This window comes from Falco peregrinus, chromosome 16 (assembly GCF_023634155.1).
Source record: "Falco peregrinus isolate bFalPer1 chromosome 16, bFalPer1.pri, whole genome shotgun sequence".
Taxonomy (NCBI): domain Eukaryota; kingdom Metazoa; phylum Chordata; class Aves; order Falconiformes; family Falconidae; genus Falco; species Falco peregrinus.
Window position 1 is genome coordinate 3,273,314 of NC_073736.1, and position 18,253 is coordinate 3,291,566.

Consider the following 18,253-nt stretch of genomic DNA (forward strand, 5'->3'; position numbering starts at 1 on the left):
GCAACACCCCCAAAGTGTGTTTCATCTGCCTCCCTGCTTCCCGGGGTGCCGCACGCCCCCGCCCTTGGGAGCTATCTGCCTTGTGAAACTTAAGTCAAACCCTTTTGATGTTCCCCTTCCCACCCCGTCCCAGCTCCCTGCCAAAAACGCTGGGGATTTCTCCCTCTCTCCCGCTGCAGACAAGTCGCAAATTGTTCCTGTCGCTCCGTTTGAAGTTGCAGACACCAGCGTCTGGCTGCGAGCCCCCTCCCTGCCTGGCCCCAGCTCAGGGTACGTGGGGAACCGACCCTTCCCGCTGGCCCTTGGGGCGAGCGGCATCCCCGGGGGTCCCCCATGCCATGGGGCTGCCCCATGCCTGGGTGCCCCGTGTGCCTCCCCAGGACCTGAACCCAGTGGGGTGATGTGTTCCTCCTGCCAGCACGCAGCCAGCCCTACCTCCGCAGTGGGTGAGCCCGTACAGTGTGTAGCCCTTGTTGCAGAGGCACTGGAAGCTGCCGGGGGTGTTGATGCAGAGGTGGTCGCAGGTCCGGTCGAAGGAGCACTCGTCGATGTCTGGAGGGAAGGCAAAGTGGGGGGTGAGGGCCAGCACGGCAGAAGGGCAGTCCCAGGCACAAGGGCTCTCTCCCTTCCTGCAGCAAGCTAGGGGCTGCACTGGGATGCTGTGGGGTCCTGCACTGGGATGCTCCAGGGATCCAGCACCAGATTGCTTTGGGGATCCAACACTAGGATGCTCTGTGGGTCCAGCGCTGGGACATTCAGGGACCCTGCACTCCCACCCTGCTGGCCTCCAAGCTCCTTCCTCGCCCGCTCTAGCTGCTGCTACATGGGTGCAGAAGCCCCCTGCCCCATCAGCCCCCCCTTCCCCCTAGCTCCTGCAAACCCCCTGCACCTCAAATGAGCCAAACAGGGCCAGCACTGCATCCTTGGCACGGGGCAGCTGCCAGAGCCTCCAGCTGCTGCCCAGCCAGGGCCCTGCCTGGTGCCAGGGAGGGATGCTGTGCGGGCAGGTCCTGCCCTGGGGACAGTGCCAGCGATGTCTGCTCTGCCCCGCAGGGCACCTCGCCAGGGCAGGGAGGCCTGGCTGAGCGGGTGAACCCAACCCGCCGGGTTTGAGCATCATTTCATTGGCTTAATTAAGTTAATTGCCACGTTCACGTCAAACTCCCAAGAGCGCAGAACCTGGATGGAGATGAAAGCGGTCACAGCCCTGGAGCACACCAGCCCCCTCCTTCCCCGGCCGTGTGCTTTCAGGAGGCAATGCTTGGGCTCACGCACAACCACTCTGCTGGCCTTGGCCATGGGTGGGGGGGCAGAGCCCCATGCTCCCCCCGGCACAGTCCAGTGACCTGCTGGGTTGTTTAAACATGCTGGGTTTCTGTGGGATGTGTAGGAGGATGTCAGGATGGGGAGAAAAAGATGGAAGGAGCAGCACGGAGCAGCCAGCTCCTCCTGGAGTGAGCAAGATGCATCTTCCCCCCAACTCCTGCCCTCCAACAGATGGGGGAAGGAGGAATCCCAGTGCAAAAGCTACTGAAACCCTTGCTCTGCCTTGATGGCTTGCAAAAATGGCACGTCCCCGAGCAGGGCACGATCCAGCCCGTGCCGCAGGGCAGCTGGCGGAAGCACAGAGGCAAGGCAGGACATGTCCCGCTGCGCTTCCCATCACCCATCCCAGGAGAACGGCAGCCTCTCAAGAGGGAAGGCAGCAGCCGGTGCGTCAGCATGTGTGCTTTAGCAGGGAGGTACGGTTGTGCTGCTGTGGGATCGCTAGCAAAAACTTTGTGCAATAAAGAAGAGCAGCTTGGGAGAAGCCCAAAGGTGCCAGGGTGGGTGCTGAGCTCAGGGTGCCCTCCCAGAACACATGGGGTGCTGCTGGGGTCCCCAGTCCCCTGGCATGGGTGCTCCAGAGCGGAGCCCATGGTCCTGTGCTTGGGGCATGCTCGCTGCCAGGGCTGCTGGCAGGGATGCTCCCCGCGCTCAGGCAGAGCTGCATCCCAGCCCACGGGGCTTCAGGGAACATCATGACCATCATCCCAGCCCTGAGTGAGGCCAGAGGATTTCACCTGGCATCTGCCTCACTGCTGCCTTTAACTCTGCTGCGAGAAGAGCCCAGAAATCCCCAGCTCGGGAGCAGGGCTGGGGCGGCAGCCCAGCTCTGCAGATCAAAGGGCTATGCCCCAGACCAGAACCCAAATCCAAGGCTAATCCCCTGAGGGATGTACACAGTCCAGAGGAAAGCAAAGAGGAATGAGTAACAGGCCGTACTCCTCCAGCAGCAGCATGGGAGGGCTGAGAGATGCTGGAGGGCAGGGAGAGGTGACATCCCCAGGCAGGGAGAGGTGACATCCCTGGGCAGGGCAGGGTGCTGGGGTCCCGCTGGCCCTTACCTTGGCAGTTCCTCTCGTTGATAAGCAGCTTGTAGCCCTTCTTGCAGCTGCACTCGAAGCTGCCCACCGTGTTCCTGCAGATGTGGTCGCAGCCGCCGTTGTTGAGCCGGCACTCGTCGATGTCTGTTGGGGACAGGGGACATGGGTCACATTCCGCCTGAAACGCTCAGCTGGGAGGGCGGGGTCCTCCCCTCTGGACCACATCCCCACCCAGAGCTGGCAAACAGAGCAAAGCCTTTGGGCTCTGATGGTCACCAGGGGAAAGTGGCTGCTGGTTTTATCTGGGTGCATTTGGGGAGCCGATGCATGACACTGGGGAGGGCCAGGGCTCCTGGGATCAGCTCCCTTTGGAAGTTGTGCAAAATTTTTTATTTCTGCAGGTCTTGGCACCCCCCAGGGCAGAGCTGGGAGCCAGGGTCTCCGAAAAAGCCTCGCAACTGGGGGAAAGCACCAGATCAGAGTCTGCAGAGTCACAGGTTTGGGCTGGGGGCTACTTTTGAGGACCAGGAGCAGCAGGAAGAAAGAGCAAGTCAGGAGGCGAAACCCCCTCCTTCAAAAACAGCCGCTTGACAAAATAAATACTTTTCAGCCCTCGCCCCTCTGCTTGCCATCTCCTTCCTGCCATAAACAAAGCTAAAAATGACAACGCACAATAACTGCAAAGAGCCCCAACAACCTGGCAAGAGGCTGGAACTTGGGGTTTTGGTTAGATTTTTTCCTTTTTTGACTAATCACAAAATTTACTGCTAGGAAACGACCTGTAAAATGGAAGGAGACCAGGAAGAGGCAGCCGCCTTCCCTGTCCCTCCATCCCCCAGCCGCCAGCGCTGGGGCGGCAGCTCTGCATCGCTGGGGCTGGGGTTTTCTTTTTATGACTGCGAGGGAGTGAGCTGTAAAGCAGCCCGCAGCTGTAATAAAACCCCCAGACACAGGGGACGTGGCTCCGGGTTATTGCACGTTCCTGGAAACTGCAGAATTGGAGAAGAGGGGTGGGGGTTGGGGTGTGCTCTGATAAAATAACAGGGGGCAGGGGGCTTCTGGAAGCAGTCAGCAGGTAGACAGGCAGCCGGCAGCGGCATGGGCTTTCCTTTCAACTGGGGTCAAGTTCCCAGAGCTGCCAAAAGACACAACGCAGGCACTGGCTGGCCCCGGGGTCACGGTGTCCCCTTGCCTCGGGAGGGGGGGCAGGTTTGGGGTGGCTGGGGTAGCCAGCCTCACCACTTGCCCTTGCAGGGACAGGTGGATGGGGATGTTGGTGCACATGGCATCCTGTGGTGTCCTCCATCAAATGAGACACAGTGCCTGGACCCGGCTGAGTGACTGCAGAGGGAGCCATGCATCTCAGACGCCCAGAGCAGCGTGGGTTTCCTGCACCCATGGGGAAACTGAGGCACTGGGGTGGAGTGAGGTGGAACAGGACCCTCCAGCTGCACAAATGTCATGCCATTGCCTCCTACATGACCTGACCCCCCCCTTTCCTCCTCCCCAGAGGCTTCCTGGGGCAGCAGGGCTGAGCAGGGTGCCTTTAGCAAGGTGGCTGAGTCTCTGCTCCTGGGGGCGATCCCTATCCCCACCCCACAGATGCAAACACCAAACAAGCAAATGCCTCAGGCAAATCGAGCAGAGCTAAAATTGAGCCTTTCCTAAGGGCACCGAGGGCACAAGGCGGAGTCTGAGGCACCCAAGGGTGAGCAGCGAGCACCCTGGCCCCGCTCACACTCACCCACCTTTGCAAGTCTTCCTGTCGGGCTGGAGCATGAAGCCCATGGGGCAGCTGCAGTGCACACCTGTGGCCGCGTCATGACACTTGCTGTCACAGCCCCCGTTGTTCACAGCACATGTCTCTGCAAGGAGAGGGGAGAAAGCAAGCCAGGGTGAAGGACTGGCGTTTAAAAGGCTGGGTGGGTGTGTGCCACGCCACCCAGACGTCCCCATGCCACCCATACGTCCCCCTGCCACCCAGATGTCCTCACACTGCAGCCTGGGAGAGGCAGCGGGTGCAAACCTCTCTGCAGAGCCCACCGAAATCACCCTGGGCTTTTCACGCAGCAGTAATGAGGCCACAGAGCCCCCAAATTAATAAGCACCCCGATACAGAGCACGAGGGCCAGGGGGTAAGGCATTAACGCGTGGCAATCCCACAGCATCTTCTGCCTCTGCAGCTGATCCGGCACTCATCGCCTTCCCATCCTGCCACATCTGGGTGCTGCTCCCCGGGGATTTTGGAGGTGAAATAAGGGCACCTGTGATTCAGCTCAGGTTGCAGGCAGCACTAAGGCAGGAAAAAGCACCCAGATTTCCTGGTTCCCCATCCAAACCGCTGTGCAATCCTCCTGCCTTCCCACAACCTGCTCTGATACACTGGGTATCTGCACTCAAGGCAGACAGAGGTTTGGGGACAGCTCTGTCCCCCCCGTTAGAGGATGCTTTATTAACTGCAGGCAGGAAGCAGAGTGGCACCCGGCCGTCCTGGGGAGGATGGGGTCGGGATGCAGGCAGGGGTGTGCAGGCAGAGCTGCTGCCAGTTGCAAAATGGCCAACGCTCACTGGGAAAAGCAGAGGTTCGGTGGAAGCTCTGTGCTCCTGAAACACGTTGGCTTTTCAGCTGACAGAGGGGAAAAAGCGGCTCCATGAGATTAATCCTGCCACACTCAGCCTTCACACTGGCATCAGGGCTGTGCTTCCCCCAAAACCAGGGTCTGGTGGGGTCTGGCTTTGGCAGCTCCAACCAGGAGAACTGCATTTCCAAGTGACAAAATCACAGCACCTGCTGTGCAAAAAGCAGCCAGAGCCAGGCTCACCCAGGGTGCCCAGGCTGCGGCTCCCCAAGGATGCAGGTGCGCAGCCCCACTGCCCCAGCGGGATGGTGGGGGGCGTCCCAGGGGGGTCCCAGCCCCCTCACTGCCACTGCCACCACCACGCCACAAAGCCACGGGTGTGCCTAACCATCACTCACTGCTCGGGCATGCCGGCTGGTCCAGCGTCGCGGGCTAATTTGGGAGACGCTTCATATAATTAGAACACACACACACAGAGGCAGGCAGCATCAGTGGAAAAAAAATCCAATTTAAAAAAAAATGCTAATTATTTCAGTATTATCAAAGTCAGCTGTCGCTGGTAGAACTAGAAGGGACACTAATTTAAATGAAGCATTTTCAGCTTGACAGCTTCCCTGTGAGATCAATCCTCAATTTCTGTCCTAACCACCAGAACAATGGTTTGAAGTGCATTAAGTTGTTCACAAAGGATAATAAAATATTCCTTTCAGAAGGCTGGTTGCTTGGATAAATGAGGCATTTGGGCTTCAAGGAACCCAAGATGAAAATGCCTTGAAGAAATTCCTTGGAAAGAGCAAATCCCAGGTTCTCCCGCTCTTTGCAAGCGCCTCATGGGGTGGGAATGACTGAATTATCCAACCATTTGCCGCAGGGCGAGGGAGCTGGGATCACTCTGTGCTCGTCTTGCCGCTGCTATTTTTATGATGTCCCGTAATAAGAGAACAAAAGGGACCATTTTATGAAATTAATAGCCAGCACAATTACAAAACCTAACGGCAAAGGAAGGATTTCTGCATATATTCCTCCAGCCAGGTCCTCGCACCGCATGCAGCCTGGCCGTGCCGGGTCCGTGTCCCCCCCTGCGGCATCGGGGCGAAGAGCACAGTGTGGGTGACACGGAGCCCAAGGGAAAGGAAACTTTCCGGAAGCCCAATGAATTATTTAACGCCAGCCTTTGTTCCAGCAGCTGGTGCAGAAGCAGCCCAGGGAGGATCGATTTAACAGAGTCGCTGCTGAGATGAGGCCATGGCCTTGGTGTGGGCACTAATTTTGGTGGGATTGAGGAGCCGGAGAAGTGGCTGCACCAGGGATGATGGGGCTCTCCATGGAGCGTGGTGCCCTGGGCACGCATCACCATGCTCACAGCCTCTCCCCGTGCTGCGACACCCATCTCCCCTCCGGTCCCTTTGCACCTTTGGGAATTTTGGCAAGCCCTACCCAGCACCCCATGCAGGATGCGGCCGCTGCTCAGGGTGTGCATGGGGTGGGAGCTGAGCCAGCGTGGCTGAGCACCACTGCAAACCCCTGTGCAAAGGCGGGACCATGTCCTAGGCTTGCAAAAAGCTTGGAGGGGGGTGCTGGGGTACCTGCGAGGCAGCGGAGGCCAGGCGCTGTGGGGCCAGGCGCTGGAGCAGGGCCCCGGGAGAGCGGCATTGTTCGGCGATGCCGGCAGCCCAGGGGCTGCTCCCAGCCTGGCGTGAGCCGGTGTGACTCACCCAGCCACACAGGGCTTTGGCGAGGGCCCCATCGCTCCAGGAGAGAGAAGACAAAGCAGCTTGCGCGCACACACACACACACACACACACACACACACACTCTCCCACCCTCCTCCATCCCAGCTCCGGTCTCACTTCCCGACCACCATGTCCTGGAAATCCTCGCCCCGCTTGGCACCCTTCCCTGTGCCAGCTGTCACCGGGGGCTGGCAGAGCCCCTGCCCGCGCCCCCACGGAGCCCTGCCCGCACACACTCCGGCTTCGCCTCCACCTGCCGGGAAGCGGCGATCACAGTGGGATTGAGATCCCACAAGCCTAAGGAGATAATTGCACGGTAATCAGAGGGATTACAGCCGAGTTGGCTGGAGCGTGGTGACGGCACGGAGCTGGGGTTCCCCCTTCTCCCACCCCTGTTGGAAAGGCTCTGCAGAGCCCCCCTAAAGCCACGGTCAGTGCTCCCTGCCACCAGTGAGCCGGGCACCCACAGTTCCTCCTGGATGCGCCAGCAGTTTGCATGCACCCAGCACATTTGTGAACAAGGTTCCCCACCGCAGACAAGTCGCTGCACCCTCAGACTGCCTCAGTTTCCTCGTTAGGGGAGCAGAGGCATCACCTTACCTTCGTGAGGGGCTTAAGGGACCCAACCGGGTTTGCAAAGAAATCCTTGGGGAAGCAGTCGAGGTGCCCAGCCCGATAAAAGGTCATCGCAGCTCGGCAGCTGGCCGCAGCTCTGGGCTGGGTGCCGCCGAGCGTGGCTGGCAGCTTTGCTGGGCCAGACCCTGGGACACCCTGAATGTCCCTGCACTCACAGAGGGGACCGTCCCCCAGCGGGTGGGCTCTGGGAAGGGGTAACTCTGGGAGCACAGAGATGGGCACGAGCATCCCCCTCCCCATCACGCAGCCACTAGCTCCTCTCAGGTTTGCTTGGTGGCGGTGGGGGTGGGGTGGGGGGAGGATAACCATTGCCGCAGCCACCAGGAAGCGGATTATCACCCCCTGCACCGGGCTGGACCGACCGAGGCAATGCGAGAGCCCCCGCCTCATGCAAGCACAGCCAGGGGAGGGTTTCTTTCTCCATCCCCGAAAGCAAAGCCTGCCAGCAGCCCAAGGCCAGGCTTGCTCTGCGGGGTTTAAAAGCAGCAGCGGGGGACAGGGTTAGCGAGGCATGCGGTTAGCGCGACAGCTCAGCCCCCCGAGCCCGGTTATGATCTCGAGATGAGAGACCGTCTACAGTTAGACCCCTTTGTAGAGATAGAGAGAACAAAAATATTTACCATTAGAAAACGTCTCAAGGATAACGTGTTGCTGGAAGTGTCTCTCCCCTGTTTAACATTATAAAAAAGTGATTTAGAAACAGTGTCCAGCAAGGAGCTCGGTTGGTGTCACACATCAACGGGTTCCACTCCGCTGCCTTTCCAGCCAGCTGGAAATTGTCCCTTTGGGTTTTTTCACCCCCCACCTCCCAAAAGAGCCAAACCCCAAGGTTTGGGTCTGACACTATCGACTCCTCCACCACCCTGTCCGGAGCATCCCGTGTCCCGCAGCCTCTCCAACCCCCTCTGGTTCCACGCCCTGCGTCGGGCTGGCCAGAGCCCCATGCCAAGGGAGGAAGCGCGTTACGAGGAGCGTTAGTGCAGCCCGTTAGTCTGGGGAACCGGGTCCTCACCGGAGCAGAGCCAGCACGTGCCAGGGCAGGTTGCAATCCCTGAGAAGAGCCGTACGGACACCGCATGCCCATGGGCTTTGGGAAGGCGACCATGTCCCACCAGTGGCACTTGTACCGCTTGGATTTAGCGGCCAAGCCGGTGGTGAGTCCAGATTTTTCGTGCGCAGGGGCTGCTCAGCCTCAGCCGTGCAGCTGGGTGCAGGGAGCCCCAGTGAGGCATCACACAGCACCAGGGTGCTGAGTACCCGAGGGAGCATATGGGAGCCTCTGGGGTGGGACAAATGGCCAAGAATGGGCTGAGAGCAGCCTGGGCAAAGCTGCAGACCCCAGAATCGGTGCTAAAACACCCAGGGAGCTCAAGTTTTGCCCTGCAAAGGAAACTCTGCCTGGTGCCACCCATCCACGGCTGGCAGATGTCCCTCCTTCATCCTGGTCATCTTGGGGAGGGGACAAGGCACTCCAGCACTTCTTTTTGCTCCTGTGTGGGGACGGAGCCCCATGGCAGTGCTGGACTGAAGCCAGAGAGCCCCCAGGTGAGCACAGGGCTGAGCAGAAATGAGAGCATCCCCGCTTAATGAGAAACAACACCATGTCCATGCAGAAAGGACAGTGGAAGGGGACAAGAGGGGAAACTCAGCCTCTGGCTGTGCCTGCGCTGTCCCAGGGGGTTCAGGCAGAGGGCAGGGATTCAGCAGCTGGGACATGGGGTGCCGAGGCTCTGCAGGGACCGCAATCCCCTCAGGGAGGTCGATGTGTGTGGAGGAGCATGCACGGCATGCCCGTGGCCACCCACATCACATCCCTGTGTCCTGCTTTCCCCTTTCCAGAGCTCTCCCATGCCGTGGCCCCTTCGGTCTGGTGTCCCCAGCATTGACCTGGCAGCAGGGTCTGGCGCAGCCCCCACTCCCGGCACCGCTCCTGGCACTGCCAGCTTCACAAAGCTGGGATCATCGGTGGTGCCACCACAAACCACCTGGGCACGGGTCAGGAAAACAGCCATAAAACTTGAGCTGGGTTTATTTTTTATCTCTGTCTAATTGTATTTCCTCCCTACCCACCACCTCCCACTCCAGCGGTGCTTGCCACAAGTTGAGGGACAGCAATGGCCCTACTGCACCCCAGATAACGGCGGGAGGGAGCTGCAATGATGCCCTGCCTTGCAAATCTTCCTGGAAAGCCAAAATCTGCATCAACTGTGACAGCCCAGTTTGCATCTCCCCCCATGGGCACTGCACCCTGGGCTGCTGGAGGGCAATTTTATGTGTTTGTTGTCTTTTTTTTTTTTTTTTTTTTTTAAAAAAAAAGGCCGCTTTTTGAGCATAAATATAAATATATAAGGTCATCAGCCTCCCCTCCCGGCTCCCCCTCCCCCTTGAGCCTGCAGACATGTTGGGAGCCATTAGGGCTGGCCCCGCTTTGCTCAGAGGCATGTTATTCATTATCTGCATTTTTAAAAGCAGCAATAAAAAGCGGAAAAATGAAAAACACCGGCCATGGCCTAATGAAACTGTCATTCAAAGGGGCTGATCGTGCTTCCTGCCGCGTGGTGTGATCTGAAGGGAACCTGGACCAGGGGCCTGTCCCGGCAGCCCATCAAACGCACCGCGTACTATTTCAAAGCCCATGGCCTGGGGAGCGAGTTTGCGTTTCCCCTTGCTGGAAACTTTATTCCCCTTGAAATGATGAAATATTTCAGAGGAAATGGGGAAGGGGCAGCAGAGGGAGCACCGGGGATGGGGGAGGGCTGTTTGCTGAGTCCCGGCCGTAAAACAAGAAAGAGTGGTTATAAATATCCGAGCAGGTACCTTGGCCATAAATCCACCGGCTGGGCATCCCCACAGGGCGGCCACCGGCTCCCAACGGCTGGAGCACAATCCCGCAGTGTTCCCACAGCGGGGCCGGGCATCCCTGGGGGATGCGGGAGCCAGACGGGCCCCTTGCTGTGGACAGCGGGCTGCAGACCCAAAAGGGATGCGGTGGGTTTTGGGCTGGTGCTGCTCCTAAAATCCCCCAGCGTGGTGTTTGATTTCCCCTGGGAAGGTGGGTGAAGGGAGAGCTGACGGGGATGTACTGGCTCCACTGGGTGATGCCTCCCCAGCAGATACAGTGCACGGTGTGGGGGCAAAGGGGGAGATTTTGGCCAAGGCCATGAGCATGAACAATTTTGGAAAACCCCCCAGGTCCCACCCTCATGCCTGTGGTACCCAGGGTCAGAGTGCTGAGACCTTCCAGCAAACAGAACCCTTCCCGAGCATCCCCCAGGTCACAAGATGCTACAGGGAGCTGCTCTCCCACCCCCTGCACCCAGCAGGTCAGGAGCATCACTTCAGCACTGAACATCCCTGAGTCCTCGCACCAAGAGAGATTACACACGCGCAGTGACCTCCATCCAGGAGGAACACACCAACTGACGCACCTCAGTGTCCCAAAGTCCCCATCGCAGGAATGCTCCCCCCCGCCAGGCACAGCAATAACCCCAGGGGAGGGTCCTCAGCCAGTGGGATGGGATGCAGCAGCCGCAGGAGATGGTGGGGACAAGGGGCTGCGAGCGCCTGCCAGCAGCCAGGAGGGACTGGGATTAATCTGGAAGCAGGCTGGGTGACAGTGGTGACGTTAAAGGTAGCAGCAGCTGAGCTGACAGGCAGGAGGTCTTTGACGGCAGCTCAGCCCAGAGCATCCCTCAAGCTGGCAGGGAGCAGCCAGGGGCTCGGGGGGCTCCTCTGCTGGAGGACACAGCCGGATTTGGAAAGCATGGAGGGGTTTCCGTTCAGGCACAGCAGGTACACAGGGAGCCAAAATCTCTCTCTTGCCTTCAATTCCTTTGTCTTTTTTATTTTGCAATAAGAACTCCAATGTCTAAAGCAATTTGTGGACTTAATCACTCCCCTAATGTAACATTTTAAAAAATCAAATCAGCTGTTAAACAGCACAAGCATATGAAACCAGTAAAATTTCTATCTCCGTCTGATGTTTTACAATTTGAAAACACACACAGGGAAAGGGCAATTCTGGGGGTGGTTGACTTATCAGGTCGTTGGGGTTTTGGTTTGGGTTTTTGGGCTTTTTTTTGCAAGACAATTGTTCCTGAGCCAAGGCCCCATGGTGCCAAGTCAGAACGGATCACCGCAGCCAAACCTGTCCCCTCCATGTCCCTCCCTGAACGCTGCCAGTGACAGCACCAGTAACAATTTCTAGTGTGAGGGCACCCTCACCCCTGCCCCTCCAGCAGCACGGAGGCAGGCAGGGACCCCTGCCCACACCCTGGCACAACCAACCTGTCCCCAAACATCCCCTCAAGCACCCCCACGGCCACCTTTGCTCCCTGTGGTTGAGCAGCGACGCACCCTTGCACCCTGCGGGTACCCACAGCATCCCTCACACACGCACCGAGTTTCTCTGATCTCAACAAAAGGAAACGCTGCACCCCCAAAGCTTGGGAAAAAAAACCACCACCAACCCTTCATCGGGCTGAGAGCAAATTGCCCAGGGAGGAAGATGAGCCATCCCACATCCCAACACACAGCCCCACGGCCAGGCGATGGCTCGCACCTACCTATGCATGTCACCCCGTCAGAGTGCAGCAAAAACTTGACGTGGCAGCCACACTTGGGCCCCTGGTCGGTGTCGTCGCAAGTATGCTGGCAGCCCCCATTCCCGTAGTTGCAGGTCACTGCGGGAGGCAAAGCACCAGCCGTCACCCAGAGCCCCAGCCCCTCTTTCCCACCTGCCATCCCAAGCAGCAGCATAAAGCCAGCTTGGAAAAACCTTGTCCATACTCCCAGAGAGATCCCTCCCTCCTGGATAATTTCTCAAGTCCTCTGACTTTCCCTGTGGGATCTGGGCAGATGCAAACCATCCTGTGGTTTCTCGTGTCTTCCCTTTGCATATCTCTATCTCTAAATGCCACCAGCAGAGCCTGAGCAAAGGGGACTGGTGGGCTGGTGGTCCCTGCCCCTGGACCCGGTGTTACGAGGGAAGGATGGGACTTTCCTGAGCTCTGGAATGACTCAGGTGCTCCTGGGAATCCCTGCCAGCCCTCCCCGAGGGGCAAGGGGTACTGTTCATTTAGCCCAGAGGGAAAATAGGCTCATAGGATAAAAACTCCATTTCATCAGTGATTTTACACATTTGCCGCAGACAGCAAGTGAGAAAAAATAAAAATAATTGCATAAACACATACATATCTATTTAATAACCCTGGCAGTGCCAGCAAGATGCTGGCAGGAGATCAGACAGGCTGAGAGCACCACAAGCCCTGGGGAGAGGATTCCTGTGCTCCTCCTGCACCGACCACACTCTCCCTGTTCATCTCCCGTTGGGAAAGCGGAACAGTGGGACAGAGACAGGGGTTGCTGCACCTCTGGGACCCCCTTTAACTGCCATTTCAGCCGGCCAGTGTGACGGCACAATGTCTCATGGCAGAGGGGGATAACAGGAGCATCATCTGTAAGGGCAGCAGAGGCAGAGCTGGGCATGCTGGAGGAAAATGAAACCAGAGGGCTTCAGGCTCAATAACCCAATTGTTACCAGGGGTTCAGGGCTTTGCAGCAGGGCCAGGAGGTGTTTGTACCATGGGAACAAGGTTAGGGGTCCCCGGGAGGTTGTATCCCCATCCCTGGAGTGCTCCTTACGTTTGCAGTCGCGCTGGTTCTTGGTGAGCTCGAAGCCAGGGCGGCACTCGCAGGCGATGCCCCCCTTGGGGGTCTCCCGGCAGATGTGGGCACAGCCGTGGTTTTTGTTCATGCAGTTCATTCCTTCTAAAAGGGAGAAGGAGGCAAAAAAAAGCTCCAAAAGCTTGCTGGCACCAGTCCACAGCAGCACAAGGATGCCTGGGGTGGGACTGGGATGGGGAGATGGGGGCAATGAGGGGAAACCTTGTAAGCGAGGACCTTAGGGGCCTCGAAGTGCAGCACCTCCCAGCACAGAGCTGCTCGGGAAGGTGGGCAAAGCCACCCTGGAGCCTTTAACCTTTGATTCCCTCCCAGCACCTTGGGCAAAACCCCACTTCCCTGCCACGGGGTGAGCTGCAGGCTGTCTACCAGCCCCACCTGGCACCAACAGGACAGGGCGATGCAGCTCCTTTTTGGAAGGCAGGGCGAGCATGGTTACAGTTACAGTCCCCTGGGCAGGTGGTCATGGCATCGTTCAGCTGAGCAAGGAAGGGTTTTGGAGGGGCAGAGCCAGCTATGGGGGGGGACAGCCCCCTCCCACCCAGCTTCTCCTGGGTCATGGGACACCCAGCTGCAGAAAGCTGGGTTCAGCAGGTGCCGAATGGGGCACTGTGAGGTGTTTATGAAACATTTAACAAAACCCACAGCAAGCTGCGGATGACTCTCAGAGATACAACTGCCTGCTCAGGGCCTTTTTCTGGCAGAGGGAGGGGGTCAGCTCCTTTCCAGGCACCCGGTGCTGAGCCCACCATGCGGTGAGCGGTGGTGGTGTCAGCATCAGGGAGCAGGCACTGCTGCAAGCCAGGCGGCTGCGAAGAGCCTGGGGCAGGACAGTGAGGGAAGGTCCTTATGGGATCAAGGCACCTCGGAGGAGGGTACTGAGATACTGCAAGCATGCACGGGAAGGGTTAAAAACCACAGGCTGAAGTCTGTGGGTGTCCCAGGCTGCTCCCCATCACCTGCCAGCAGATCCCACCTGGCTCAGCTCCAGGACAAGGGGATCATCTGCAATTGCAGTGCAGGGGAGCCCTCTGTAATTAGAGCCTCCCGCTTCCAACCACACCAGCCCTCCCTTCCCTGGCTGCCAGGCCAGAGCTGGGAATCCCCAACTTGTGGGAGCCCCCGCTCTGTCCACCCAGAACCCTCCAGCTTTCCCTGGGGCCTGGATGCTGCCGTGAGCCCACCCAGCCCTGCCCTGGGACCCCCCAGGGCACCGAATGCCCCAGGGATGCCGAGGACAATCAAGCACTCAGCTTCTCCTCCAAACAGCTGTTTTTCTCTCTCCCTCTTTCTTACTGCTGTTCTTTACTGCCTGGCAGCATCTCCACCGTGTCCTGGGTACCACGGTGGACACAGAAACCTACGAGGCTGACCCTGCCCTGCTGCTGCTCCCCCACAGATGCCACCTTCCAGAGAAGCCATATCCCGACGGCCAGCAGTCTGCAGAGATGCCCTGGCATGTCCCAGCAGAGATGCAGGCTCTGGCTTCGGTGTGCCCTGGCTCCCCTCCAGGCCGGGACGGCTGCACGCTGTTTTCCTAAGACTCCCCAGGTGATTCCACCCTGGCACGGCATCCTCCTCTGCTGCACAACGGTGGGACACAGCAATCCCTTGGTGCCTACAGCCACTGCCCAGGGTGGGATGCACCCCCTTTAATCCTTCCTCTCCCTGCAACATCAGCATCTGCTCTTGCACTGGTGCAAGGACCCTGCTCGCCCCTTTCGCTTTCCGTGGCGCTGCTGTCATCATTGGGCTGAGCGTGATGAGGTTTAAAGGCACCAATACCCAGCAAGCCCAAACTCTTGGAATCTTCTTACTGGGAGGGACTGGGAGGATCATGGTGCTGCAGGAGGGAGGTCCTGGCATCCTTCCCTTGGGTCTCTTGACCCAGCAGTGCTTCATCCCCTCAGCATCAGGGGGGAGGAAGGAAAGCTAGAGGGAGAATGAGAAAAGGAGAAAGAGCAGAGGGAAAGGAGAAAGCCTCCTGTCAGGGTAGGAGAAGAGAGACAAGGAGCTGTCAAGGCCCCCAGAAGGAAGGAAGCAGCTGTAATGCAGCTCTCTAATACTGAACATTTCTCCTTGGCAGTGCCCAAGAATCAGGAGTAAAGTCAGAACAGGCTTTAACACCAGACCCAGACTGTCCTCAGCTTTCCCTTTTTTCCAGGCTCACAGCCTAGGAACCAGCTGCTCTCACCTCTCATCTCAGCAGCACCCCAAGCTCGGGGACCACGTAGCAGCTACAAGATCAATCGCGGGGTGTAGAAGCAACACAGACCTCCCCAGGCCAACAACACTCTGAGCCATTCAGCTCAAAAAAATCAGCTCAAAAACCAGCACCTGCATCCCTGTCCCCAGCGGGGGCCACCCACTGCGTCACCCAGAGGAAGGAGCAGCCAGCTCATCCCTCCCAGACCCACAGGGGATGGGGACGCAGGAGAAGCCACCACAGCCGCTGAGCTATCCTGGGCTGGGCAAGATTCCCCAGGGAGCTGGAGTGACCAACGCAGCTGGGAAGGAGGAAAGCAAAAACACTCAGTTGGCTTTGCCAAGCAGCAGAGATAAAAATCAGCAGAGATGCAAAAATCTCTCATTTCCTCCTATTTTGGCTAAGAGATTGCTCCAGACGGCAGCAATTTAGAACTGATATCAAGACCAAGGGCTCGGTGCTGCGCAAGACCTGGCAGGAGAAGATGAGTCTTGTAGGGCGGCGTGAGGATTTCTGGGTACCTTTGATTTAATAAAACACTCTGGGTATAGGATTAACATTCTCTGTTCATTATTATTGTACTTTACTAAGGGGCCTGCGAGGGTTTTGTTAGGAAGATGTTTATTAGCCCTGCAGCATCCTCTCCCCGTGTGCTCATCATAAATTAATTAGCTTTCAAATCTGTAACACCAAGAAAGGTCCAGAACCAGCACCCAAACCCAGGCATGATGCAGGGGTGGCCAGAGGGGACAGGGGACAGACTGGCCCAGTAAACACAGGGGATGAAGAGTGCCTCGGCGTGGGGGGGATGTTGTGCACTAACCTTCAGGGCGCTGGATGCAGGTGTGCTGGTTGTCACTGAGGAAGAAGCCCTCCCGACAGAAGCACTCGTAGCTGCCCATCATGTTGACACAGGTCTGCTGGCAGCCACCGTTGCCCTCTGAGCACTCATCCAGGTCTGCAAAGGGAAGGTGACAGGAGATGAGTGCAGCTCTGCAGCATCCCCAGAGGATGGGGAACCAGGTGCCACAGATTTGCCAAGCAGCAATTTATTTCTGCTCTGCACCTGTGATTCGCCGGCTAGAAGAAAGGGGGATGCTTTAGGGCTGCAGGGGATGAAGGCAAAGCACATCAAGGGATGGCTTGCAGAGGTTATACAGCTTCCCCAGCTGATGGGCAAAAAAAAGAAAAGGTCTGGCCTTGTTTTACAGAAAGAAACACCAAACCACAGAGGAAGGGATTTTTCTCGTCCTGGGACCCCCAAAGCACCCAGGAAGTTTGGCTGCGATGCCAGCTGCAGCTGCCCCCCACTCCCAGCCCCTCTGAGCCTGTTGCTGGCTGGGGATGCCTGCACTTCATTAGGGGGAGCTGGGAAACCTTAGCCCAGAGCAGAGATAATTGCTTGTAAGGGGACTCAAATCCCCAGCAGCTCTGCTGCCCTTGTGCCTGTTCTGGTTTAACAAACCATGGCTGGAAAGGGCTCGAGATGTGTCCCTGTGGCAGTGGCAATGCCCCCGCCCTGGGCTGCTCCGGCTCCATCCCGGCAAATCCCTGTGAATGAAGAGCAACAGCCCGTTACTCTCTCCAGAGGGTTTTTGGGGACAGTGGTCCAAGCTGAACCAGCCAGTGCCCTGAGGTGCCAAAGCAAGGAGGATGCCTGGTTCAGGCAGCGAGGCAAACCTCTGCCATGGCCACCCCTGCCCCATGGCCCCGGGGCCAAGCGACGGCGTCGGGCTGGGGAGTGAGGGGCCCTGTGCCAAAGAAAACCTCCTGTGAAGTCGAGCATTGCCGAGCCAGCAGTTGAGGGGAAAGCTGAGCCCTGCCAGCATCGGCCACTGGAAACGCTGGAATAGTGGCTCAGTGACAAAGCGCACCGGGGGGGGGGCTCCCAGAACTGCCCTCCGTGCCCAGCGGCACAGCACGCAACACAGCCCCTTGCTTCTGGGCAAAGGGACGAATGGGCAGATGGGTGCCCGAGCAGCGTGGGTGCCTTGCACCATGCCCCAGCCCCAGGCAAGCCCTGGGGGATGCTGCAACCCCAGGGGATGCTCAGAAATCAAAGCAGGGCTGTGGCTCCAGCTGGAAACTGCCACAGGAGCCCAGGAGCACCCCACAAACCTGCTACCTTGGAAAGGAGGTGTCAAAAACATTATCTCACACCCGGGCACCCACGGGGCAGGCTAGGACTGGCAGCCAGGCTGCAGCTAGACACAAAAGGGATGTCCTCTGCGATGGCAGGAGGCTTGCAGCTTCCTCTGAGGCTCATCCCAGCCAAGCTATGTCCTGCAGATGCCAATAACTCTCCTCAAATCCCCCTACTTATAACAAGGGCTTAACGTCTTGCAACTTCTCCTTCAAGCTCTGCACAAAAATGAGGAGGCAGCCGTTCAAACCCGATGGCTGAAACGAGATTCCGCTGCTCTAATACCTGTTTTATTAAATGCAAGGGAGATGGGCAGAAGCCAGCAGGGCCTGTGTCAGGATGGGGGCTCAAATTCCTGTCCTGGTTCAAAAGGTCGCCCAGGGTGGGCAATGTGGGGGCTGGTGGGCTCTGGTGGGCACACAACCTAACCCACCTCCAACTCAGTCACTGCCCGCAGTGCCAGCAGGGCATGGGCATAACCCTCCGCTTTGCTCTGCTTCTTTTTATTCTGGCTAAGCAGGGATGCCAGCAGGCTGGGCAAAGCACAGGCAGCAAGGGGAGGCGGGGGGAGGATGGGAAAATTCCACCACGGTTCATCCCTGCTGCCCCCCAAGATCAGCTGCTGAGCCATCCCATCTCAGCATGAGGTCTCAGCATCCTCATCTGTAAAATGGGCTTGAAGGGATAAACCTGCACCATCCCTACGGCAAAGCAACGTGGCTGAGATTCTGGGATGAGCCTGAGGAAAGGCTCAAGGGGGGAGCCAGGGCTGCCCCGCCAAGGTGCCCCCTCACCCAGCTGCTCCCCAGCCACCTCTCTCCCCTCCCACCCAACTCTGTAAACACATGACGTCTGTGGCTCACTGAGCCCGGCTTTCCTTTCTTCTTCTTGGGCTCATCCTCCTGCGG

General features: G+C 58.1%; 1 protein-coding gene across 1 annotated transcript in view; it reads right to left on the reverse strand.

Annotated features, from left to right (window-relative positions):
- Nucleotides 1-18,253, reverse strand: part of SCUBE3 (signal peptide, CUB domain and EGF like domain containing 3) — a 52,349-nt gene that overhangs the window by 9,335 nt on the left and 24,761 nt on the right. The window contains exons 4-10 of the mRNA XM_055819637.1: nucleotides 16,026-16,160; nucleotides 12,958-13,083; nucleotides 11,880-11,996; nucleotides 7,935-7,982; nucleotides 4,115-4,231; nucleotides 2,388-2,510; nucleotides 436-552 (exon numbers count right to left, since the gene is read on the reverse strand). Of these exons, the coding sequence (XP_055675612.1) occupies nucleotides 436-552; nucleotides 2,388-2,510; nucleotides 4,115-4,231; nucleotides 7,935-7,982; nucleotides 11,880-11,996; nucleotides 12,958-13,083; nucleotides 16,026-16,160 (783 nt within the window). The remainder of the gene's footprint in view (nucleotides 1-435; nucleotides 553-2,387; nucleotides 2,511-4,114; nucleotides 4,232-7,934; nucleotides 7,983-11,879; nucleotides 11,997-12,957; nucleotides 13,084-16,025; nucleotides 16,161-18,253) is intronic.